Source organism: Doryrhamphus excisus, chromosome 18 (assembly GCF_030265055.1).
Source record: "Doryrhamphus excisus isolate RoL2022-K1 chromosome 18, RoL_Dexc_1.0, whole genome shotgun sequence".
Taxonomy (NCBI): domain Eukaryota; kingdom Metazoa; phylum Chordata; class Actinopteri; order Syngnathiformes; family Syngnathidae; genus Doryrhamphus; species Doryrhamphus excisus.
The window spans coordinates 694,333-721,069 of NC_080483.1; the positions used below are offsets into that span (position 1 = coordinate 694,333).

General features: G+C 40.9%; 2 protein-coding genes across 6 annotated transcripts in view; both read right to left on the reverse strand.

Moving 5' to 3' along the window:
- Positions 1-5,305: 5,305 nt before the first annotated feature.
- Positions 5,306-13,967, reverse strand: LOC131106580 (PAK4-inhibitor inka2-like). 4 transcript variants are annotated; one of them, XM_058055782.1, is made up of 4 exons: positions 12,186-13,965; positions 11,236-11,323; positions 9,668-9,748; positions 5,306-6,395 (listed from the first exon to the last, which is right to left on the reverse strand). In XM_058055782.1, the coding sequence occupies exons 2-4, from the start codon at positions 11,242-11,244 to the stop codon at positions 5,439-5,441; spliced, it is 1,047 nt and encodes a 348-aa protein (XP_057911765.1). In that variant the 5' UTR covers positions 11,245-11,323; positions 12,186-13,965; the 3' UTR covers positions 5,306-5,438. The 4 variants fall into 4 exon arrangements, with proteins under 4 accessions (XP_057911765.1, XP_057911767.1, XP_057911766.1 ...); XM_058055784.1 differs by having other exon boundaries at positions 9,668-9,752; positions 12,186-13,964; XM_058055783.1 differs by lacking the exon at positions 9,668-9,748 and having other exon boundaries at positions 12,186-13,967.
- A 301-nt stretch (positions 13,968-14,268) lies between these two features.
- The window catches only part of LOC131106579 (guanine nucleotide-binding protein G(i) subunit alpha-2-like), a 77,646-nt gene continuing 65,177 nt past the window's right edge, over positions 14,269-26,737 (reverse strand). The window contains exons 3-9 of one of the 2 annotated variants that reach the window (XM_058055780.1): positions 25,208-25,349; positions 24,666-24,826; positions 19,682-19,810; positions 17,506-17,635; positions 15,852-16,005; positions 15,004-15,198; positions 14,269-14,951 (exon numbers count right to left, since the gene is read on the reverse strand). In XM_058055780.1, the coding sequence (XP_057911763.1) occupies positions 15,008-15,198; positions 15,852-16,005; positions 17,506-17,635; positions 19,682-19,810; positions 24,666-24,826; positions 25,208-25,349 (907 nt within the window). In that variant the 3' untranslated portion in view covers positions 14,269-14,951; positions 15,004-15,007. The remainder of the gene's footprint in view (positions 14,952-15,003; positions 15,199-15,851; positions 16,006-17,505; positions 17,636-19,681; positions 19,811-24,665; positions 24,827-25,207; positions 25,350-26,737) is intronic. The other variant, XM_058055781.1, reaches the window with a different exon arrangement.

Sequence of the window (26,737 nt, forward strand, 5' to 3'; positions counted from 1 at the left end):
GGACTGGTGGCCAGCCAATCACAGGGAACATATAGACAAACAACCATTCACACTCACATTCATACCTATGGACAATTTGGAGTGGCTAATTAACCTAGCATGTTTTTGGAACGTGGGAGGAAACCGGAGTACCCGGAGTAAACCCATGCATGCACGGGGAGAATTGAACCCTGGTCTCGTAGCTGCTAACCACATGACCACTGTGCCGCCTGTGTACAAAAATATTCATTCATTCATTTTCTACCGCTTTTCCTCATGAGGGTCGTGGGGGTGCTGGAACCTATCCCAGCTGTCTTTGGGCAAGAGGCGGGGTACACCCTGGACTGGTGGCCAGCCAATCACAGGGCACATATAGACAAACAACCATTCACACTCACATTCATACCTATGGACAATTTGGAGTCGCCAATTAACCTAGCATGTTTTTGGAACGTGGGAGGAAACCGGAGTACCCGGAGAAAACCCAGGGTGGCCAAGGGTGGAATTGAACTCGAGTTTCCTAGCTGTGAAGCCTGTGTGCTAACCAGTCGTCCACCGTGCAGCCCCGGAATGTCAACATTCATTCATTCATTTTCTACCGCTTTTCCTCACGAGGGTCGCGGGGGGTGCTGGAACCTATCCCAGCTGTCTTTGGGCAAGAGGCGGGGTACACCCTGGACTGGTGGCCAGCCAATCCCAGGGCACATATAGACAAACAACCATTCACACTCACATTCATACCTATGGACAATTTGGAGTGGCTAATTAACCTAGCATGTTTTTGGAACGTGGGAGGAAACCGGAGTACCCGGAGAAAACCCATGCATGCACGGGGAGAATTGAACCCTGGTCTCCTAGCTGCTAACCACACGACCACCGTGCCGCTTGTGTATAAAAATTATTCTGATGATCACCAGGATCAACACATTAAAAGCAAGTCATTGGGTATCACCATCCCCAATGACGACACCCCACGTGCGGTTGTGCCCAACGACGTCATGGCGCCGCGATCGGCAACAGGCAACCCCCGTCAGCGTGATGTATTCTATTGACGTACGCATGAAGTCCTATCATCAGCCAACACGCTTTCACTCATTGCCGCGACCCGATAAGAGCTTATTAAAGTCTGGCTATGATGGAAGGATATGAAGGCAAGGAGCATGAGAATGGTTTCTCCTTATCTCCATCATGTCTGCAGCTATTTCTCACTGCATTCACGTGAACAGGCGAAGGTGAAGTGATCATTAGCTTATCTGGGAGCAGATGTCACTCCCCCAGTATCGGTGTCCTATTGTATAGGAGGTCTTCTTTCCCGCAATTAGACATGCGCCGCGTACATGATGTGCAGCCGCCGTGTGAAATAACAAGGAGGCTTGCGTGAAATGAGGCGCGGCGACACGTTATGCTCCATAAAGTCGCTTTGATGCATGCCTCTCGTCTCTTTTCACCCCCTCACGGCGGCCCCCTGTGCTGCCACAAGGGAGATGACCTCAGCAAGCATCTCTCTGGATAAAGTCTCACCAAACTGCTTTTGGAGTAAGAGCAGAAATACTGCAATGCGTGCAAAAATCGGGAATTATTCTTCATGTTGACCGACTCGTTAAGTCCTGGTCCACCGTGCTCTTCTTTTCATCACTTCTTTTATGAGTGACAGCTGACCATCATTGAGTGAAACGACAACAAGGTAACAGCATTAAACCATGCGCACACACTTCCTGTTCAGTCAAACTAAGCTTCACAATAAAGCACGGCAGTATTCACCATCCATTCATCCATTTTCTATGCCGCTTATCCTCAGTCGGGGTGCGGGGACAAAATGCACCCATTGAATTGTTTGTACAGAGGCATTAAAACATGCACACAGTGGCTTCCTGTTCAGTGCAAAATAAGATTCAAAATAAAGCATGGGAGGATAAAACTGGATTCTACTCCAGCAACTTACAAAATACACTCATCTGTTTGTTTTTCTTTAGATTGTTAGGATCAGGGAGCAATAAAACATGCACAGTGGTGTCCTGTTCAGTGCAAAATAAGCTTCAAATGAAAGCATGGCAGAATAAACCTGGATTCTACCACAGTAACTAACAAAATGCATTCATTTTTTGTGTTTTTTTTTTGTTTGCATCAGGGAGCAATAAAACATACACATAGTGATGCCCAGTTCAGTGTAAAGTAAGCTACAAATAAAAGCATGGCAGCATAAACCTGGATCATACCACAGGGTTGAAGAAGGAGCACCCACTGAATTATTTTCCGAGCTCGTTAGAACATGCACACAGTGACTTCCTGTTCAGTGCAAAATAAGATTCAAAATAAAGCATGGGAGGATAAACCTGGATTCTACTCCAGCAACTTACAAAATGCAGTCATCCGTTTGTTTTTCTTTAGATTATTAGGATCAGGGAGCATTAAAACATGCACACAGTCATGTCTTGTTCAGTGCAAAGCAAGCTTCAAATGAAAGCATGGCAGAATAAACCTGGATTCTACCACAGCAACTAACAAAATGCATTCATTTGTTGTGTTTTTTTTTAGATTATTAGCATCAGGGAGCAATAAAACATGCACATAGTGATGTCCTGTTCAGTGTAAAGTAAGCTTCAAATAAAAGCATGGCAGCATAAACCTGGATCATACCACAGTGTTGAAGAAGGAGCACCCACTGAATTATTTACCGAGCTTGTTAGCCACTGGAAGCATTAAAACATGCAAACGGTGACTTGCTGTTCAGTGTAAAGTAAGATTTAAAGTAAGGCATGGCAGTATTAACCTGGATTCAACCAAAGCAACTAACAAAATGCACTCATTTGTTGTGTTTTTTTTTTTAGATTATTAGCATCAGGGAGCAATAAAACGTGCACATAGTGATGTCCTGTTCAGTGTAAAGTAAGCTTCAAATAAAAGCATGGCAGCATTAACCTGGATCATACCACAGTGTTGAAGAAGGAACGCCCACTGAATTATTTTCCGAGCTTGTTAGCCACTGGAAGCATTAAAACATGCACACAGTGACTTCCTGTTCAGTGTAAAGTAAGATTTAAAGTAAGGCGTGGCAGTAATAACCTGGATTCTACCAAAACAACTAACAAAATGCACTATTTTTTTTGTGTTTTTTTTAGATTGTTAGCATCAGGGAGCAATAAAACGTGCACATGGTGATGTCCTGTTCAGTGTAAAGTAAGCTTCAAATAAAAGCATGGCAGCATAAACCTGGATCATACCACAGTGTTGAAGAAGGAGCACCCACTGAATTATTTACCGAGCTTGTTAGCCACTGGAAGCATTAAAACATGCAAACGGTGACTTGCTGTTCAGTGTAAAGTAAGATTTAAAGTAAGGCATGGCAGTATTAACCTGGATTCAACCAAAGCAACTAACAAAATGCACTCATTTGTTGTGTTTTTTTTTTTAGATTATTAGCATCAGGGAGCAATAAAACGTGCACATAGTGATGTCCTGTTCAGTGTAAAGTAAGCTTCAAATAAAAGCATGGCAGCATTAACCTGGATCATACCACAGTGTTGAAGAAGGAACGCCCACTGAATTATTTTCCGAGCTTGTTAGCCACTGGAAGCATTAAAACATGCACACAGTGACTTCCTGTTCAGTGTAAAGTAAGATTTAAAGTAAGGCGTGGCAGTAATAACCTGGATTCTACCAAAACAACTAACAAAATGCACTATTTTTTTTGTGTTTTTTTTAGATTGTTAGCATCAGGGAGCAATAAAACGTGCACATGGTGATGTCCTGTTCAGTGTAAAGTAAGCTTCAAATAAAAGCATGGCAGCATAAACCTGGATCATACCACAGTGTTGAAGAAGGAGCACCCACTGAATTATTTACCGAGCTCGTTAGCCACTGGAAGCATTAAAACATGCACACAGTGACTTCCTGTTCAGTGTAAAGTAAGATTTAAAGTAAGGCATGGCAGTAATAACCTGGATTCTACCACAGCAACTAACAAAATGCACTCATTTGTTGTGTTTTTATTAGATTGTTAGCATTAGGGAGCAATAAAACGTGCACATAGTGATGTCCTGTTCAGTGTAAAGTAAGCTTCAAATAAAAGCATGGCGGCATATACCTGGATCATACCACAGTGTTGAAGAAGGAGCACCCACTGAATTATTTTCCAAGCTCGTTAGCCACTGGAAGCATTAAAACATGCACACAGTGACTTCCTGTTCAGTGTAAAGTAAGATTTAAAGTAAGGCATGGCAGTATTAACCTGTATTCTACCAAAACAACTAACAAAATGCACTAATTTTTGTGTTTTTTTTTAGATTGTTAGCATCGTGGAGCAATAAATTGTGCACATGGTGATGTCCTGTTCAGTGTAAAGTAAGCTTCAAATAAAAGCATGGCAGCATAAACCTGGATCATACCACAGTGTTGAAGAAGGAGCACCCACTGAATTATTTTCCGAGCTCGTTAGCCACTGGAAGCATTAAAACATGCACACAGTGACTTCCTGTTCAGTGTAAAGTAAGATTTAAAGTACGGCATTGCAGTATTAACCTGGATTCTACCACAGCAACTAACAAAATGCACTCATTTGTTGTGTTTTTTTTTTAGATTATTAGCATCAGGGAGCAATAAAACGTGCACATAGTGATGTCCTGTTCAGTGTAAAGTAAGCTTCAAATAAAAGCATGGCAGCATTAACCTGGATCATACCACAGTGTTGAAGAAGGAGCACCCACTGAATTATTTTCCGAGCTTGTTAGCCACTGGAAGCATTAAAACATGCACACAGTGACTTCCTGTTCAGTGTAAAGTAAGATTTAAAGTAAGGCATGGCAGTAATAACCTGGATTCTACCAAAACAACTAACAAAATGCACTATTTTTTTGTGTTTTTTTTAGATTGTTAGCATCAGAGAGCAATAAAACGTGCACATGGTGATGTCCTGTTCAGTGTAAAGTAAGCTTCAAATAAAAGCATGGCAGCATAAACCTGGATCATACCACAGTGTTGAAGAAGGAGCACCCACTGAATTATTTACCGAGCTCGTTAGCCACTGGAAGCATTAAAACATGCACACAGTGACTTCCTGTTCAGTGTAAAGTAAGATTTAAAGTAAGGCATGGCAGTATTAACCTGGATTCTACCAAAGCAACTCCCAAAATGCACGCATTTAAGATATATTTTTTAGTTTGTTAGCCAGTCTGTGCCTTAATAATCAGTGCCAAATAACCGTCAAACCGTTTTTCATATTGTGAGCTACCAGACTATGAATGTAAAACATGCACAAAGTGACTTCCTGTTGGGTGCAAAGTAAACCAGAGGCACACGCACATACAACACTGAACATGTGACTGATGTGTTGGTTTGAAGGTTTTATTGTCAACCATTTGCAGTGTAAGGGTACAAACATCTTGCATACGTTTAGTTCTGTTACGCCAGTTTAAATAGGAGGACTTCATGGTTTGATGCCGAGTCCAGGGAAGCCACGTGCGTCAGACGTAGCCCATGATGTCCTTGCATATGATTGGCTGCCTGCTGCCCGACTTCATGAGTGCAGCAAAGTGGTAAAAGTCCGTGTCCAGTTCATGGATGGCGGAGTGGGACTGGTGGAAAAAGGGGGCTTTTGCTTCTGAAGCTACGACGGGACACGAGAGACGTTTTGAAGCGTCTCTGCTAAGGTGAGCGTCTGTGGTCCTCGTCTTCACCCTGTCCTCCACGCTCTTCGACAAGCCGGCCAGTTTCCTCCTCATGTTGCCAAAAAGGCTTCTCCCCAGTCTGCGTCTCGGTTTTGCTTTCAGTTCAGGCGGTTCGGGACAATCCGGAAGGTCCATCCAGTTCTGTACCAAGTCAGCAAAGCTGTTGTCGCCCAGAACCAGAGGTTGGCGGTTGCGTCCTCTGGTCAGCAACGAGTTGGCCCAGTCCTCGGGGTCGTCAAAGGACGTCCACCTCTCCAGACAGGCGTCCGAGGTGGATTTAGGCCGGACGCGTCCACTTGGCGCTCTGTTGGTGCGGAGGCACGCCGAGGACGACACGCGCACGTTCCTCGTCCTCCTGAGCACCACGCCTTCGTCCCGCCACGATGCCTCAGAGTATCCGGAATCCAAGTCCAAACTCTTGTGGCTGCTGGGCGAGTTGAAGCCGAGGCGACTTCCGGATCCATCGTCGTCCTCCTCATCCTCCTCCAAGGGGGTGGCGAGGCAGCAGGCCGAGTCGTAGGTGCTGGCCGTGCTGGCGCTGGACATCCTGAGACGGGGGCGCAGCTCTCTGGGTCGGCACGCGACGTGAGCGGCCGCAGACGCGCCGATCACGGCGCCAGCTGACGGGACAGGAGGTCCGGGGTGTCTGCATGCTGCGGGACAGGTCCTCCTTAGCTGCTTCAGGTCTTGGAGGGACCGCATCATGTAGTGCATGTTGTCCCTCAAACAGTCGCCCGAGTCCCGCAGACAAGGCTGGGGGGGGGAATAAACAACTTTTAGATGGGTGGCAGGACATTTGAAATGTACACATAACACAGAACAAGGAACATGTAGAAATACATGAGTGTTTTCGCTACCAGTCTAATGTTTGCATTGGCCGGTGGGGCAGGTATAATTGTGCCCCATCGACTCCATCTAGCTGTCAAACTCCCTCAATAATTCTGTTGAACATCAATCGAAAAATCCGATATTAAATGTACAATAAACTTATCCCGTAATACCGTATTTGATTATGTTTTCATTGGCCAACGGGGCGGTAACAACAGTGCCCCGTAAACTCTGCCTAGCAACACGTGGACCGTCCACCTCAAACAAACAATCTCATAAATCCCAAGTCCTACATACGTAAGTAAGCCTAAAGGATGTGGATGTTTTCATTGACCAACGGGGCAGTAACGATGTTGCCCTATGAAGTCTGCCTAGCAACGTGTGCTGTAGACGGGCAAACTTCTCAACTTCAACAAGAAATAACCCGTTCCCTCCATTTCCAGTTGAACTTCCACAAATTAAAAGGACTCCTTTTTTTAGATTTTTTTGGTTTTTCTGAAGTCCAAAAGAAAGACGGGGCTGTGACTTGATTATGTTTTCATTAGCCAAAGGGGCAGTAACAATAGCGCCCCATAAAATGTGCCGAGCAAGGACCATCCAACTTAAAGAATATCAGCAATTCCATTGAATATCGTAAATCCCACACATGGTGTGGATGTTTTCATTGTCCGGTGGGGCAGTAATAATGGTGCCCTATGAAGTCTGCCGTGGCCGTGGGCCATAGTTTCACCCGGGAACAGACAGCGTCTTTGCCTGCATTCTTTCCAACGGTGAGAATTGGTCCTAAATTTGAGCAAATGGGATGTTGGGAAAAGTTTAGAATGAATCACCAGTCATTTTTTTTGGAACAGAAAATGGAATTTGGGGGAAAAAATGCTAATAGTGTGGTTGATGGAGATTTTATGAGATTTTTTTTCCGAGCGCAAGCATGCTGAACCTCAGGCACAATTGCAGGCTCATCTGTTGAAAGAGTCATGGAAAGTTTGAACGCTTTTAATGAGCTAACGCTGCTCTCTAACAACAGTAAGGTCAGTCGACAACCAAGAGCCAACACACACTCACTTTTTGTTGTTTTCTTGCAAAGCTCGTTTTTTTGAGGGGGGGTGATTTTGCCCATTTTCCACAATCCTTATGTAAGACATGAACACATGTTTTTCTCTTTATTATGAGCTCTAAAAACTAAAGAGAACGGGACTCCACTTCACATCGCACTGCTGCTGTGTAGCATCACTTCAATGCGCTCAGGAAGGAAGTTCCACTACTGCTTAAAATATGACAAAATACTATAATACTAAATATTATAGGTGAATGGGTGCTTCCCATTACATACACAGAGTGACTTCCTGTTCAGTACAAAGTAAAGTTCAAAGCAATGCATGGCAGTATAGGCCTGGATGCTACCACGGCAACTAACAAATGCACTAATTTGTTGTGTTTTTTTTAGATTGTTAGCATCAGGGAGCAATAAAACATGCATATAGTGATGTCCTGTTCAGTGTAAAGTAAGCTTCAAATAAAAGCATGGCAGCATAAACCTGGATCATACCACAGTGTTGAAGAAGGAGCACCCACTGAATTATTTTCCAAGCTCGTTAGCCACTGGAAGCATTAAAACATGCACACAGTGACTTCCTGTTCAGTGTAAAGTAAGATTTAAAGTAAGGCATGGCAGTATTAACCTGGATTCTACCACAGCAACTAACAAAATGCACTCATTTTTGTGTTTTTTTTAGATTGTTAGCATCAGGGAGCAATAAAACATGCACATAGTGATGTCCTGTTCAGTGTAAAGTAAGCTTCAAATAAAAGCATGGCAGCATAAACCTGGATCATACCAGTTTTGAAGAAGGAGCACCCACTGAATTATTTTCCAAGCTCGTTAGCCACTGGAAGCATTAAAACATGCACACAGTGACTTCCTGTTCAGTGTAAAGTAAGATTTAAAGTAAGGCATGGCAGTATTAACCTGGATTCTACCACAGCAACTAACAAAATGCACTCATTTTTGTGTTTTTTTTAGATTGTTAGCATCAGGGAGCAATAAAACATGCACATAGTGATGTCCTGTTCAGTGTAAAGTAAGCTTCAAATAAAAGCATGGCAGCATAAACCTGGATCATACCAGTGTTGAAGAAGGAGCACCCACTGAATTATTTTCCAAGCTCGTTAGCCACTGGAAGCATTAAAACATGCACACAGTGACTTCCTGTTCAGTGTAAAGTAAGATTTAAAGTAAGGCATGGCAGTATTAACCTGGATTCTACCACAGCAACTAACAATATGCACTCATTTTTTGTGTTTTTTTTTAGATTGTTAGCATCAGGGAGCAATAAAACATGCACATAGTGATGTCCTGTTCAGTGTAAAGTAAGCTTCAAATAAAAGCATGGCAGCATAAACCTGGATCATACCAGTGTTGAAGAAGGAGCACCCACTGAATTATTTTCCAAGCTCGTTAGCCACTGGAAGCATTAAAACATGCACACAGTGACTTCCTGTTCAGTGTAAAGTAAGATTTAAAGTAAGGCATGGCAGTATTAACCCGGATTCTACCACAGCAACTAACAAAATGCACTCATTTTTTTGTGTTTTTTTTAGATTGTTAGCATCAGGATATATTAAAACGTGCACGCATTGATGTCGTGTTCAGTGCAAAGTAAGCTTCAAATAAAAATAATTGGATTCTACCACAATATTTAGAAAAAACAACACCCATTTCATTATTTTTCGAGCTGAAAATAATGCAATAAAACATACACAAGTACCAAAAAACGCACAAAAAATACAAAGTCGTGTGTTTATTTCTAACATAAGGATTGTGGATAACCCCCCCCCCCCCCAAAAAGTGCACTTTTCCTTTAAGTCTGGAGTGATTCCAGGGAAAATCCGAGCAGATGTGGAGGCTACAAAAAGTGAAAACAGCTGCGGCGTGTCAAAGAAGACCGTGGATCTTAATTTAGCTCCACGACGCTTTTTTTAAGAGCAGCTTCGCCGGTGTGACAATTTAATACCACAGTCGTTTCCTCTCTCTGATTGGCCGACACATAAGGGATCATGTGATGCTGCGCGTGCGAGTGTGTGAAGAAGACGGAAGGAAGTTAAATCTAAAACACGGACATGCTAAATCAAGCTATAACATATCAATTCATGTGAAGACAGGTAGAATAAAATCAAATGAACACAAAGACAAATCTCACCATGTCGTTGACTCTCCTTCCCGTACAAGAATGGGTCGAAGTGGAGCACTTTAAGACGGGAGCACCTCCTTCCACGGGATCCTGCCTCCGAGTCAAACAAATAGCGCCATGTGGAAGTTTATTTGGAGAAACAAATGTACTTATGGTGTCCCCAGTCCTGCCCCCCCAGCTGCGCCACGGAGTGCAGATGTGCTGCTGAGTGAGACGTCGCGTCCTGTTGGGTCTTTGCAGCGCGGGGCCACAAACAGCCAATCAGGGCGAGGCATGCCCCTGGCAGCCAATCAGAGCGCAGTATGCTAGTTAGCATGGTGCCATCAGGGAAAGTTAGCTGTTTTTTTTTTTTTTTTTTGAGAATTCGCTTCTCTATTGATGAAAATTTGTAGCTTTAAACTGTAGATATGTGACATAATCATACACGGGAAATATCTGACGTGTATTTCAGCTTTGAAAATCCTAAAAGAAGCAGTTAGTGACGGAAACGATAGGTTACATTTCTCTCCACTGGTGGGCGCTCTTTAGCAGTGGACGCCACCGCCTTTCTCAAGCACCCAATTTTAAAAAAAAAACTACTTTTTCCATTGAAATTCTGCATTATTATATATCTTTCTAAAAGTAGTAGAAGTTAATGTTGGAGCTCATACTCATACCCAACACTTGTTGGCCACTTCATTAGGCACACCTAAGCATGAATCATTTTTAAATGTCAGATTTACTACACACATCATTCAAATTCACAACTTTTAAAGCACTAAACGTGTGTATAAAATGGCTGTCCTTGTTAAACGGTCAATGCTTTCTACACTTTCTGCACCACATGTTACTTCATATAAAAAAAAGTACAATGCGGCCTACATTGCAACAAACAGGAGCCCTGTTCTGTAGTTTAGTTTAGTTTAACTTCCAAAATGCAGTAGTCACAGCTCTTTGTCATTCAAGTGTCAAGAAATGCTCAAATCTGCACCTTAATTGGAGGAGGAGTGTTTTGCACATAATTTATTCACCGGTTCAGTCTTCATGCTAATGTGATGGACAACACTTCGCCCTCATCCAAATGTGATGGCCAACATTAGCATGGCATGGAATGTTTACGGCGACATGTATCTGCACGCCTTTGACCCCCTTCAGATGGACAGCTGCTTGATAAAACACTAAATAAACCGAGATTGATGTTATTTAGTTATTTCATAGTTATTTAATGTAAATCTGCATCACTCATATGGATAAACAGTGCAGGAGTTGTCTCCATATGTTTTAAATATTAGGCACACATGTGGCTGATACAACCTTGGTTTGTCATGGAACTTTACTGCCCCCTAGCGGAAAGGTAAGCTTTACCAAGAAAGTGCATCACACATAACACATGCTTCCACAACTCTAAAATGGCATTATGGAAAGAATATAAAGCCCCAATAAAAACATTCCAACATATTTCCATGCAGGCACGGGGAGAACATGCAAACGCCACGGCGAGATGGCGGAGGGTGGAATTGAACTCGGGTCTCCTAACCACTCGGCCCCCCCATGCAGCCTAAATGTAGCATAGTTAACTTCAAATCAAGCATGTTTACCTTCTGCATGTGTTGTTGTTTTTTCAGAAGAATTGCTCCAACTGTGAACCTAAGCCAGGGGGTTGGCAACCCGCGGCCTCTAGAGCTTCTGGAAAAATGTTTGAAAATGGAAAAAGATGGGGGAGGGAAATATATTTTTAGTTTTAATATGGTTTCGGTAAAAGGACAAACATGACACAAACATTCTTAACGTTTTCCAATGCTGTAAAAATGTGTGGAGTAAATATTACATTTCTGTCAACAAAGATTTGCGTCATTCATTGCATTCATCTTACGTGGTCTTAAATCTTAAAACAGTAGTCATGTGGTGCGTCATTCCCTACAGGATGTGCTGCAGGGAAAATAAACATTTAATCATGAAGGCTCATTATGTATTTGTAGCCAACTTATAGTAGTTGAATAACTGATAGTAGGCTAATATAGCTAATATAGATGCATACAGCATGTGTTGCCGTCATTATAAGGCTTATACAATGCTTTTCATATTTTGTGGCTCCAGACATATTTGTTTTTTTGGTCCAATATGGCTCTTTCAACATTTTTGGTTGCCGACCCCTGAGACCTAAGCTATCGACACTAAGTGCAGTACTTAAAATGTCCAGCAGATGGCGCCAAAAGTAAGCTTGTATTCGTTGCTTTGCATCATTCTAATATCCTGACTGTTTGTTTTAGTTGTGCACAATAATTATCCGGCCGATATGAGGGAATAATGGCGTCATGCCGATAAATTATAAATAGCTCTGATAAAGGGTAATTCAGAGCTCATTTTCCAAAAATGACCACTTTGTAGAGTTATTTCTCTTAATATTACGACTTCATACTACATTACGCTGTATTGGTTCTACGTCACAATACAAATTGCATGCACAGTGAATGAACATATTTTGCATCAGATTTGAAAGACGTTTCATCAACAGATAGATATTTAAGCGAATGAATGTCCTACATACCTTGTATCTTGTCCCTGAAGCTCCAGGAGTCCATGAGTTTGAAAGGCTTAAAGTTGGACTTCATATTGGAAGCCTTGGTATGACTCGTTGTGCAACACTCGGCGTAAATCATATCTGAAATATCTAAAACTGAAGAGGACAAGTAATCTACCTAACAAACATGTATATGATTGAAAATACACCCATAATACACCCAAATACTCCCCTAATCTAACGTCAGATTTGACCGTGTTTACTACTTCCGGGAATTGTTCCATTCTGACCACTTTTCAGTACGAAAAGTTGCTATTGGCTGCCCTATAAGGGGCCAGAGGTCACTAGATGACGTCATCGTATCATTTGCATATCGTTTGCATATGGTATTGTAAAATGCTGATGCAGATTTAAAACGTTATTCTTGTCATACTATGACTTTTTCCTCATGTTATTTTTATTCTCACAAGTTCAGGACTTCTCGTAAATTTCTCATAATATTATACAACTTTTATATACGACTTTTTCCCCTGTTTTTCTCGTAAATGTACAAGTTTTTCTTGTAAACTTCCTATTTTATTTGAAATTATTAAAGTTATGATTTAGTCTTGTAAATTTCCGATTTATTTTCTATATTTTCTCTTAATATTACAACTTTTTACAACGATTACAACGATTTTTTTCTTGTAAATGTACAACTTTTCTCATAAATGTAGAAGTAATTCTCATACATTTCTCATAATATTATTCAACTTTTATCCACAACTTTTCCCTGTAAATGTGCAAGTAACTCTCCTACATTTCAGACTGTTTTTCGCCTAAATTTAAGACTTTTTCTTGTAAATTTTCTATGTTATTTTTGTCATAGTACAACTTAATCTGGTAAATTTATGAAGTTTTTCTTGTAAATGTTTACCTTTTTCTGACTGTTCTCATAAATGTATGACTTATTCTCTTACAATTTGGACTGTTTTTTCCTCGTAATACTACGACTTTGCTCTCGTTTACATTTTTTCTTGTTAATTTACAACTTTAGACTTCCTTCCACCTTTCCTTCCTTCCTCCCTCCCTTCCTTCCTTCCTTCCTTTCATCCATCCATCCATCTGTCCTTCCTTTCTTCCTTCCATCCATCCATCTGTTGTTCCTTCCTTCCTTTCTTACTTCCTTCCACCTTTCCTTCCTTCCTCCCTCCCTTCCTTCCTTCCTTCCTTCCTTCCTTCCTTCCTTCCTTTCATCCATCCATCTGTCCTTCCTTTCTTCCTTCCATCCATCCATCTGTTGTTCCTTCCTTCCTTTCTTACTTCCTTCCACCTTTCCTTACTTCCTCCCTCCCTCCCTTCCTTCCTTTCATCCATCCATCCATCTGTCCTTCCTTTCTTCCATCCATCCATCTGTTGTTCCTTCCTTCCTTTCTTACTTCCTTCCACCTTTCCTTCCTTCCTCCCTCCCTTCCTTCCTTCCTTTCATCCATCCATCCATCCATCTGTCCTGCCTTTCTTCCTTCCATCCATCCATCTGTTGTTCCTTCCTTCCTTTCTTACTTCCTTCCACCTTTCCTTCCTTCCACCTTTCCTTCCTTCCTTCCTTCCTTCCTTCCTTCCTTCCTTCCTTCCTTCCTTCCTTCCTTCCTTCCTTCCTTCCTTCCTTCCTTCCTTCCTTCCTTCCTTCCTTCCTTCCTTCCTTCCTTCCTTCCTGTCATCCATCCATCCATCTGTCCTTCCTTTCTTCCTTCCATCCATCCATCTGTTGTTCCTTCCTTCCTTTCTTACTTCCTTCCACCTTTCCTTCCTTCCACCTTTCCTTCCTTCCTTCCACCTTTCCTTCCTCCGTCCCCTCCTCCCTCCCTCCCTTCCTCCTCCCTTCCTCTGCTAAATTTAAGACTTTTTCTTGTAAATTTCCTATTTTATTTTTGTCATAGTACAACTTAATCTGGTAAATTTATGAAGTTTTTCTTGTAAATGTTTACTTTTTTCTGACTGTTCTCATAAATGTATGACATGAGAATACTATTAAATACTACATAAATAATACTATTCTCTGGTAAATTAATGAATAATGAATAAACCATCGTACTGTGAGAGGGGGGGTAAAAACAAGGCTCGAGTCAAATCAAGTGATGGGTACTTTTATTTAAATTAAATCAATGACTTTAAAGCACTTTTAATATTTACCAAAATAAAGGAGAGGAAAAAAAAACACTAACATTTTGTAAAATTATATATTTGTGTGTCATTAATCATCACTAAATATTCTAAGATGCAAGGCAGTCAAAGGAAAGGAAAACAAAGCTGTAAACACAAAGAGAGAGAGAGAAGGAAGGAAGTAAGGAAGGAAGGAAGGAGGGCGTCCAAGATGACGTCAGGTTAGTTGGCCAAACCGAAGTGTGAGTAAGAAAACGGGCGTGTTTTGTTTTTCGTAGGAATGTTAGCTGATTGGTGCGGATTACTAGCGAGCGTTAATAGTCGAGTCATGCACGACGATGTAAACATGACTAAGACAATAAAAGCGTAGTACGTGCGGGCGGCGTCCGTCCGTCCGTGTGATTAAAAGTCCAATGGTTTGGAAAAGTGGAAGGAAAGCGGATATTTATTTATTCAAACCTTTCAAGCCTTTTGTCTCCTCTACATGGTGGGGGGGGGTAAAAAGAATAAATGCTGAGGAGGGGGTCTGCAAGGCTGGACGGGTTGGCAGTCTCTGGATTCTTGTTTCTTTTCTTTAGAAAAAGCGTATGGAAGTGACGATGGTGGGCGGCCATTGCGGTCCTTCCCAACGTGGTCCACGGCGCCCCCCTGCTGGGAGGAGACAGGTCAGTCCTGCTCCCCTTTTTGGGTGTGTGACGCTCACCTGCTCAGAAGAGGCCGCAGTCCTTCAGGTTGTTCTTGATGATGACGTCGGTGACGGCGTCAAACACAAACTGCACGTTCTTGGTGTCGGTGGCGCACGTGAAGTGGGTGTAGATCTCCTTGGTGTCCTTCTTCTTGTTCAGGTCCTCGAATTTGGTCTGGATGTACGCCTGGGCCTCCTCGTACTTGTTGGGGCCTGGACACATTTGTTTAAAATTACGTTTAAACGTTTTTAAGACCTTTCAAAAGCACATTTAAATCATTTTCTGAGAATGTTATTTTACGTGTAATTATAAAAAAACATTTATGGTGCTGCTATTACCCAATATAGTAGACATATTAAAAGAAAATAAGGCAAATAAACCACAAAATAAATACGCTTATTATGAAATAACACCCCCATACTGACCTTTACACTCCTATTACCCAAATAGTCAACATATTAAGAGAAAATAAGACATTTAAGACATAGAAAACCTGTTTACAAGCGTCTAATTACATTATTAGAGCCCTCTATACAGGAAATAACACCCCTATAGTCACCTTTACATGGCCTTTAATATAAAAATCTAGCAGACATATTAAGAGAAAATAAGATACCTTGGACATAAATCCAAGTATAAATGTAACATGACTGCCACCTAGTGACCAAAGTAGAATACTACACCACCACAACATCTTTGAATGTTCTCAAATATGTTTTTGTCTAGTAGTTGTGTCAAAGAAAATATGCTTTATGGATGAATATATTTCAGAGGAAGGGTAAGAGTAGAACGAGGCTACTGTGTGTCACGGAGGCCCAATTAGGAGGAGACCCAACCCAAGGCGAGTGTTGATGCTGGTACTGACCAGTGTACTCGGGGAAGCAGATGGTGAGCGGGCTGTGGCTGATCTTCTCCTGGAACAGGTCCTTCTTGTTGAGGAACAGGATGATGGACGTCTCGGTGAACCACTTGTTGTTGCAGATGGAGTCAAACAGCTTCATGCTCTCGTGCATGCGGTTCTGGGGGGGGTTGGGGAGTCGCAACAGCAACAGCTTAGCATCGGATGGATTGGTCCTGATAAGACATCTTGTCAATCATATTGACAATCAGGAGAAGTGGAGAAGTGGAGTCCCTTCCCTTCCTTCCTCCATCCCTTCCCTTTCTTCCTTCCTTCCATCCATCTGTCCTTCCTTCCACCTTTCTTCCCACCTTTCCTTCCTTCCTTCCTTCTTCCTCCCCTTCCTTCCTCCCTCCCTTCCTTCCTTCCTCCCTTTCTTCCTTCTTCCTCCCTTCCTCTCTCCCTCCCTCCCTTCCTCCTCCCTTCCCTTTCTTCCTTCCTTCCTCCCTTCCTCCGCCCCTTCCCGTCCTTCCTTCCTTTCGTCCTTCCTCCTTTCCTCTGTCCCTTCCCTTCCTTCCTTTCTTCCATCCATCCATCTGTCCTTCCTTCCACCTTTCCTTCCTTCCTTCCTTCCTTCCTTCCTTCCTTCCACCTTTCCTCCCTTCCTTCCTCCCTTCCTTCCTTCCTCCCTACCTCCCTCCCTTCCTCTCTCCCTTCCTCCTCCTTTCCCTTCCTTCCTTCCTTCCTTCCATTATCCATCCATCCTTCCTTCCTTCCTTCCTTCCCCCTTCCTCCCTTCATCCCTTTCTTCCTCCCTCCTTCCTCTTTTCATCCCTTTCTTCCTCCCTCCCTTCCTCCTCCCTTCCCTTCCTTCCTTCCTTCCTTCCTTCCTCCGCCCCTTCCCGTCCTTCCTTCCTTTCGTCCTTCCTCCTTTCCTCCGTCCCTTCCCTTCCTTCCTTTCTTCCATCCATCCATCTGTCCTTCCTTCCACCTTTCCTTCCTTCCTTCCTTCCACCTTTCCTCCCTTCCTTCCTTCCTCCCTTCCTTCCTCCCTACCTCCCTCCCTTCCTCTCTCCCTTCCTCCGTCCCTTCCCTTTCTTCCTTCCTTCCATCCATCCATCTGTCCTTCCTTCCTTCCTTCCTCCCTCCGTCCCTTCCCTTTCTTACTTCCTCCCTTCCTTCATCCCTTTCTTCCTCTCTCCTTCCTCCTTTCCTCCCTCCTTCCTCCCTTCATCCCTTTCTTCCTCCCTCCTTCCTCTTTTCATCCCTTTCTTCCTCCCTCCTTCCTCCTCCCTTCCTCCGTCCCTTCCCTTCCTTCCTTCCTTCCTTCCTTCCTTCCTTCCTTCCTTCCTTCCTTCCTTCCTTCCTTCCTTCCTTCCATCCATCCATCCTTCCTTCCTTCCTTCCTTCCTTCCTTCCTTCCTTCCTTCCTCCCTCCCTCCCTCCCTTCCCTTTCTTACTTCCTCCCTTCATCCCTTCCTTCCTTTCTTCCTCCCTTCCTTTCTTCCTCCCTTCATCCTTCCTTCCTTCCTTCCTTCCTTCCTTCCTTCCTCCTTCCTTCCCTTCCCTTCCCTTCCCTTCCCTTCCCTTCCCTTCCCTCCCTCCCTCCCTTCCTTCCTTCCTTCCTTCCTTCCTTCCTTCCTTCCTTCCTCCCTCCCTCCCTTCCTCCCTGTCAACTCACCATCTCCTCATCTTCAGCCAGGACCAGGTCGTAGGCGCTCATGGCCACACAGAAGATGATGGCCGTCACGCCCTCAAAACAGTGGATCCACTTCTTCCTCTCGGAGCGCTGACCTCCCACGTCAAACATCCTGTGGACGCAAACACACGCAAACACACACAAACACACACGGACACACACAAACACACACAGACACACACAAACACACACACACGAACACACACACATAATTCAAGTTTGGGAAAAGTCAGGAAGGACAACAAAGGTAGATCACGTCTTCCAGGTTGGCCTTTCTTTGTCCAGACATCCTGGTGAGGAGACGGAAGCACACGCTGCGTTCAAAGACACGCAAGCTGCGTTCAAAGACACGCAAGCTGCCTTTCAACCACTGTGACTTATTTAGCAAGGTGGGCGGGGCCACATTCTTCACGCTCAGCACTTTAGCTTCACGGGAGTAAGAGATGGTTGGGACACTGACACACTTTCATGGGCTTGTCTTCTACAGTCTTCTACTGTCTGCGGGGGGGGGGGGGGGGGGGGGGTGCATGTGCACGTACGTGCGTGCGTGTGTGTGTGTGTGTGTGTGTGTGTGTGCGTGTCCTCACAGGGCCTCAGCCAAGACAAACACAAGAGTGAGTCTGCTTTACGTCACACAAAAACCATTATGAGACCTAATGATTACTCTCTCACACACACACACACACACACACACACACACACACACACACACACGAGGCATTGAGGTGCTGCTGGAAATTTGATGCACCAGTACTTATTCAAATTTGATTTTATTTATTTATTTCCATCAAATTATGATTGGTGTATTTACAGTAAACCTCGGATATATCGGATTCAATTGTTCCCACTGGTTTTGTCCGATATAAGCGAAATCCGTTATATGCGTATAGCGGAAAATGTCCGTTTTACGCATATATGGGATTTATATCCGGTATATGCGTAAATGGGATTTTATCCGTTATAAAAAGGCACTTCCTTGACTATGTTTCCAATGTACCTGGACGCGCAGGCAACGCTGCAAACGCTGCAAATGACGTCGTATAGCGGCCTGTCACCATTCGGATTCGAATCGGGAGCGCCACGATGCGGCCATCCGATATATGCCAGGGAAATTTCATGGAAATGCATTGGAACGGGAAGTGGAGATTTTGTCCGAAATAGGCGAAATCCGTTATAAAAAATCCGATATATGCAATGAATTTTTATTGGAAATGCATTACAGAAAAATTGCTTCTTTTTTATCTGTCCGTTGTGAGCGAATTTCCGATATATCCGAGTCCGATATATCCGAGGTTTACTGTATTATCTCGCAATTTGGACTTTTTATCTGATGATTATGACTTATCATAATAATGAACTCATAACTTTGACTTTTTTTTCATTATTATTACTTTTTATGTTGTGATTTTTACTTTATTTTTATTCAGTTTTTATCTCATAATTAGGACTTTCTATCTCGTGATTATGGCTTTCCTATCCCATAGTTATAACTTTTTATCTTTAGGACCTAGTGTTAACATTTCTCAAAAACAAAAACGGAACGGGACTGGAGATTTTGTCCGAAATAGGCGAAATCCGTTATAAAAAATCCGATATATGCAATGAATTTTTATTGGAAATGCATTACAGAAAAATCGCTTCTTTTTTATCTGTCCGTTGTGAGCGAATTTCCGATATATCCGAGTCCGATATATCCGAGGTTTACTGTATTTATTTTCTTAAAATACGACACCTTATTATTATTATTATTATTATTATTATTATTATTATTATTATTATTATTATGTACCTTATACGGTACACTTATGACTAGGGATGTCAGATATGCCGATATCGTCCAACTCTCAACTTCCAAAACCGATACCAGCCGATATCGATATGTGTAACATGATATTACTCCCGTGGTGGAATCAACACGTGTGTTGTAGACAGCATTTTTGTTATATTACTTTTCATAATCGGGAGAAATATCCAATACGGAATTATGGATGTCTGCTAATTCATACATAATTATATAATATATTTAGGTGAACTATTCCAACCCGGGATGTCCGATATTGGCTTTTTTCCCAGGCGCTCCATGGTGTGTATTTACAAAGGTTGGCCAGTCAGGGGATCATGGATGACTTGGACCAACACACGTCATCCGGACTCTTACTTGAAGTGCAGGTCTTTGAAGGTGAAGTGCGTTTCCACGATGCCCGTGGTCTTGACTCGGGTTCTCAACACGTCCTGCTGCGTGGGGATGTAATCGGGCTTGGCTATCCTCTCCAAGTCGTTCAAGTAGCTGAAAGGGGAGATAAAAATGCTACGTTCAGGAGAAGCGGAACGGCGAAACGGGGAACGTATCTGCTGCTGGTTGGGCCGCAATGCTGGCAGAACGTTGGCGGACGTTGGCAGAACGTTGGCGGACGCTGGCCAAACGTTGGCCGAATGTTGGCGGACGCTGGCCCAACGTTGACCGAAAGTTGGCGGACGCTAGCCAAACGTTGGCCGAACGTTGGCCTAATGTTGGCGGATGCTAGCCAAACGTTGGCCGAACGTTGGCCTAATGTTGGCGGACGCTAGCCAAACGTTGGCCGAACGTTGGCCGAACATTGGCCGAATGTTGGCGGACGCTGGCCCAACGTTGACCGAAAGTTGGCGGACGCTAGCCAAACGTTGGCCGAACGTTGGCCTAATGTTGGCGGATGCTAGCCAAACGTTGGCCGAACGTTGGCCTAATGTTGGCGGACGCTAGCCAAACGTTGGCCGAACGTTGGCCGAACGTTGGCCGAATGTTGGCGGACGCTGGCCCAACGTTGACCGAAAGTTGGCGGACGCTAGCCAAACGTTGGCCGAACGTTGGCCTAATGTTGGCGGATGCTAGCCAAACGTTGGCCGAACGTTGGCCTAATGTTGGCGGACGCTAGCCAAACGTTGGCCGAACGTTGGCCGAACGTTGGCCGAATGTTGGCGGACGCTGGCCCAACGTTGACCGAAAGTTGGCGGACGCTAGCCAAACGTTGGCCGAACGTTGGCCTAATGTTGGCGGATGCTAGCCAAACGTTGGCCGAACGTTGGCCGAATGTTGGCGGACGCTGGCCCAACGTTGACCGAAAGTTGGCGGACGCTAGCCAAACGTTGGCCGAACGTTGGCCTAATGTTGGCGGATGCTAGCCAAACGTTGGCCGAACGTTGGCCTAATGTTGGCGGACGCTAGCCAAACGTTGGCCGAACGTTGGCCTAATGTTGGCGGATGCTGGCCCACGCTGGCCGAACATTAGCATCACCCTTTATTATCAAGTCCTATAAATTTAGCGACACAAACCGGAAGTCCTTCTAAGCACTCGGAAGTGTGACCAACCACAGCGGAGTGGGTACTCCTTGGAGGCGGGGCCATGGGTGGAATACATTAAAACAGACCATTTTCGCAGGAACCAAAAAAAACAAACAAAGAAATCCATCTGGAATAGGTGCAGATTCTGGAAGATCTAGAAAGCTTTCTGTGCTGGTTATTGTGTGTCGCTGCTCTACAGGAGACCGCAAGTCAATACAAAGGATAAAAAAAAATGAGCATAATAGGTTTCCTTTAAAAACAAACATTTTTTTTTCTTTCATATTTCAACTTCATGCTACTAAAATGACATAACTGATATAAAAATATTTGGAGTTTAGTCTGGTAAAATTGCATTTCTCTAACTACAATATGACTTGAAGCTTGGGGAAATTTTTTTTTTTACAATAATAAAGTGGTAAATTTAGGCACCGTTTTTTCATCATTTATGAGGGCTTTATTGGTGCCATAGCATTTACAGAATAAAGTCCGGAATTTATGAGAAAAAAGTCAGAAATTTATGAGAAAAAGTCAGAAACTTATGAGGAAAAAGTCAGAAATTTATGAGAAAAAAGTCAGAAATTTATGAGGAAAAAGTCAGAAATTTATGAGAAAAAAGTCAGAAATTTATGAGAAAAAGTCAGAAATTTATGAGAAAAAATGTCGGAAATTTATGAGAAAAAAGTTAGAAATTTAGGAGAAAAAAGTCAGAAATTTATGAGAAAAAAGTCAGAAATTTACAAAAAAAAGGCTAATTCATGAGAAAAAAAGTTGTAATATTACAAGAATAAAGTGGTAAATTTACGCACCGTTTTTTCAACATTTATGAGGGCTTTATTGGCGCAATAGCATTTACAGAATAAAGTCCGGAATTTATGAGAAAAATGTCTGAAATTTATGAGAAAAAAGTAAAAAATTTATGAGAAAAAGTCAGAAATTTACAAAAAAAGTCAGAAATTTACATGAAAGGCAAATTCATGAGAAAGAAGGTCATAATATTACAAGAATAAAGTGGTAAATTTACGCACTGTTTTTTTTATCATTTATGAGGGCTTTATTGGCGCCGTAGCATTTACAGAATAAAGTCCGGAATTTATGAGAAAAATGTCTGAAATTTATGAGAAAAAAGTCGGAAATTTATGAGAAAAAAGTCAGAAATTTACATAAAAGGCAAATTCATGAGAAAAAAGTCATAATATTACAAGAATAAAGTGGTAAATTTACGCACTGTTTTTTTTATCATTTATGAGGGCTTTATTGGCGCCATAGCATTTACAGAATAAAGCCCGGAATTTATGAGAAAAATGTCTGAAATTTATGAGAAAAAAGTCTGAAATTTATGAGAAAAAAGTCAGAAATTTAGGAGAAAAAAGTCAGAAATTTAGGAGAAAAAATGTCAGAAATTTATGAGAAAAAAAGTCAGAAATTTATGAGAAAAAAGTCAGAAATTTATGAGAAAAAAGTCAGAAATTTACAAAAAAAAGTCAGAAATTTACAAAAAAGGCAAATTCATGAGAAAAAAAGTTGTAATATTACAAGAATAAAGTGGTAAATTTACGCACCGTTTTTTCATCATTTATGAGGGCTTTATTGGCGCCATAGCATTTACAGAATAAAGTCCGGAATTTATGAGAAAAAAGTCAGAAATTTATGAGAAAAAGTCAGAAATTTATGAGAAAAAAGTCAAAAATTTATGAGAAAAAGTCAGAAATTTATGAGAAAAAATGTCGGAAATTTATGAGAAAAAAGTTAGAAATTTAGGAGAAAAAAGTCAGAAATTTAGGAGAAAAAAGTCAGAAATTTACAAAAAAGGCAAATTCATGAGAAAAAAGTTGTAATATTACAAGAATAAAGTGGTAAATTTACGCACCGTTTTTTCATCATTTATGAGGGCTTTATTGGCGCCATAGCATTTACAGAATAAAGTCCGGAATTTATGAGAATAAAGTCAGAAATTTATGAGAAAAAAGTCAGAAATTTATGAGAAAAAAGTCAGAAATTTACAAAAAAAGGCAAATTCATGAGAAAAAAAGTTGTAATATTACAAGAATAAAGTGGTAAATTTACGCACCGTTTTTTTTATCATTTATGAGGGCTTTATTGGCGCAATAGCATTTATAGAATAAAGTCCGGAATTTATGAGAAAAATGTCTGAAATTTATGAGAAAAAAGTCAGAAATTTATGAGAAAAAATGTCGGAAATTTATGAGAAAAAAGTTAGAAATTTAGGAGAAAAAAGTCAGAAATTTAGGAGAAAAAAGTCAGAAATTTATGAGAAAAAAGTCAGAAATTTACAAAAAAGGCAAATTCATGAGAAAAAAGTTGTAATATTACAAGAATAAAGTGGTAAATTTACACACAGTTTTTTCATCATTTATGAGGGCTTTATTGGCGCCGTAGCATTTACAGAATAAAGTCCGGAATTTATGAGAAAAAAGTCAGAAATTTATGAGAAAAAGTCAGAAATTTATGAGAAAAAGTCAGAAATTTATGAGAAAAAGTCAGAAATTTATGAGAAAAAATGTCGGAAATTTATGAGAAAAAAGTCAGAAATTTATGAGAAAAAAGTCAGAAATTTATGAGAAAAAAATCAGAAATTTATGAGAAAAAAGTCAGAAATTTACAAAAAAGGCAAATTCATGAGAAAAAAAGTTGTAATATTACAAGAATAAAGTGGTAAATTTACGCACTGTTTTTTCATCATTTATGAGGGCTTTATTGGCGCCATAGCATTTACAGAATAAAGTCCGGAATTTATGAGAATAAAGTCAGAAATTTATGAGAAAAAAGTCAGAAATTTATGAGAAAAAAGTCAGAAATTTACAAAAAAAGGCAAATTCATGAGAAAAAAAGTTGTAATATTACAAGAATAAAGTGGTAAATTTACGCACCGTTTTTTTTATCATTTATGAGGGCTTTATTGGCGCAATAGCATTTATAGAATAAAGTCCGGAATTTATGAGAAAAATGTCTGAAATTTATGAGAAAAAAGTCAGAAATTTATGAGAAAAAAGTCAAAAATTTATGAGAAAAAGTCAGAAATTTATGAGAAAAAAGTCAGAAATGTACAAAAACGGCAAATTCATGAGAAAAAAGTTGTAATATTACAAGAATAAAGTGGTAAATTTACGCACCGTTTTTTCATCATTTATGAGGGCTTTATTGGCGCCGTAGCATTTACAGAATAAAGTCCGGAATTTATGAGAACAAAGTCAGAAATTTAGGAGAAAAACGTCGGAAATTCATTAGAAAAAAAGTCAGAAATTTACAAAAAAGGCAAATTCATGAGAAAAAAAGTTGTAATATTACAAGAATAAAGTGGTAAATTTACGCACCGTTTTTTATCAATTATGAGGGCTTTATTGGCGCCGTAGCATTTACAGAATAAAGTCCGGAATTTATGAGAAAAACATCAGAAATTCATGAGAAAAAAGTGAGAAATTTACAAAAAAGGCAAATTTGAAGTTAAAAAAAAAGATTTTTTTCTCAGAATATTTTGACTTTAATCTCTAAAATTTACAACTTTTTCCATTTTTTTCTCATACGTTAGTGGTGAATTGTACAAAAATGCCAACTTTTTTGTTGTTTTGTTAGCATTTCATATGTCAAGAATATGAAATGTGTTGATATTTCAACTTGATGCTCCTAAAACAACATCATTTTTTCCTCGTATGAGATTCTTCTCATAAAATGAGGACTTTTTGCTGGTACAGTAGACTTTTTTCAATTTCATAGTTTGACTTTATGCCTGTGTTGCTGCATGTTAGCAATTAAAGTGTACAAAAAGATGATGATGACGATGATGATGACGATAGCGGACACTCACTAGGCAGCCGAGTCATTGAGCTGATACTCTCGGGCTCGTGTGAAGCAGCTCTGGACGCCGCCGTCGGCCCACAGTCTCTGGATGACGTTGGACAGGTCCTCCGGCAGGATGCCTTGCTCCTCGGCCGGCGCAGACAGAGCAAAGAGTTGGCGGGCGTCATCCTGGCAACACAAAGGCAGACGTCGGATGCTTCAGATTGGCGGCCAGGGAGCGGCGGGAGCGTGACATTCACTCGGGCTCATGAGACGCTACATCGAGCTAGCATCTTTTACATCCATTCTAATCATTTGTTTGATGAATTGTATCAATATTTCCACATTACGATGGTGGAATTGATAAATAGATGGAGAAAGAGCACTCGACACGGAGAAACGTCATGTTTCACCCAAGATATAAATCAATTCCACTGCAGGAAAATCCTCCGGGCGCCGTACGGGTGTTAAAGATGGCGAGGAGAAGAGATGGTATCACCCGGAGGAGCAGATAAGCGGATCCCCTGAAGATTGACATGACAGGTCAGCTATTGATTGGCGTCGACATACCGGCCTGCCGGCCTCCTCGTAGTCGATCTTGAGGTTGGCCATGGCTTTGATGATGGCCATGATGGACTGGATGGTGTTGCTGTACACCACCGCTCTGTACTGCTTGCACTCGTCTTCTGAGTAGCCGTCCTCGTGGATGATCCTGAAGAAATACAAGAAAGTCAGAAATTTATGAGAAAAAAGTCAGAAATTTACAAAAAAAAGGCAAATTCATGAGAAAAAAAGTTGTAATATTACAAGAATAAAGTGGTAAATTTACGCACCGATTTTTATCATTTATGAGGGCTTTATTGGCGCCGTATCATTTACAGAATAAAGTCCGGAATTTATGAGAAAAATTTCAGAAACTTATGAGAAAAAAGTCAGAAATTTATGAGAAAAAAGCCACAAATTTATGAGAAAAAAGTCCAAAATATAAAAAAAGTCAAATTCATGAGAAAAAAAGTCGTAATATTACAAGAATAAAGTGGTAAATTTACGCACCGTTTTTTTTATCATTTATGAGGGCTTTACTGGCGCCATAGCATTTACAGAATAAAGTCCGAAATTTATGATAAAAAAGTCAGAAATTTATGAGAAAAAAAGGCAGAAATTTATGAGAAAAAAGTCAGAAATTTACAAAAAAAAAGTCAAATTCATGAGAAAAAAGGTCATAATATAACAAGAATAAAGTGGTAAATTTACACAGTTTTTTATCATTTATGAGGGCTTTATTGGCGCCGTAGCATTTACAGAATAAAGTCAGGAATTTATGAGAAAAATGTCTGAAATTTATGAGAAAAATGTCTGAAATTTATGAGAAAAAAGTCAGAAATTTATGAGAAAAAAGTCAGAAATTTACAAAAAAAAAGTCAAATTCATGAGAAAAAAGGTCATAATATTACAAGAATAAAGTGGTAAATTTACACAGTTTTTTATCATTTATGAGGGCTTTATTGGCGCCGTAGCATTTACAGAATAAAGTCCGCAATTTATGAGAAAAACGTCAGAAATTCATGAGAAAAGAGTCAGAAATTTATGAGAAAAAAGTCAGAAATTTAAAAAAAAAAGGCCAATTCATGAGAAAAAAGTCATAATATTACAAGAATAAAGTGGTAAATTTACACACTGTTTTTTATCATTTATGAGGGCTTTATTGGCGCCGTAGCATTTACAGAATAAAGTCCGGAAATTTATGGGAAAAATGTCAGAAATTCATGAGAAAAAAAAGTCTGAAATTTATGAGAAAAAGTCAGAAATTTACAAAAAAGACAAATTCATGAGAAAAAAGTCGTAATATTACAAAAATGAAGTGGTAAATTTACGCAACGATTTTTTTCATCATTTATGAGGGCTTTATTGGCGCCGTAGCATTTACAGAATAAAGTCCGGAAATTTATGGGAAAAATGTCAGAAATTCATGAGAAAAAAAAGTCTGAAATTTATGAGAAAAAGTCAGAAATTTACAAAAGACAAATTCATGAGAAAAAAGTCGTAATATTACAAAAATGAAGTGGTAAATTTACGCAACGATTTTTTTATCATTTATGA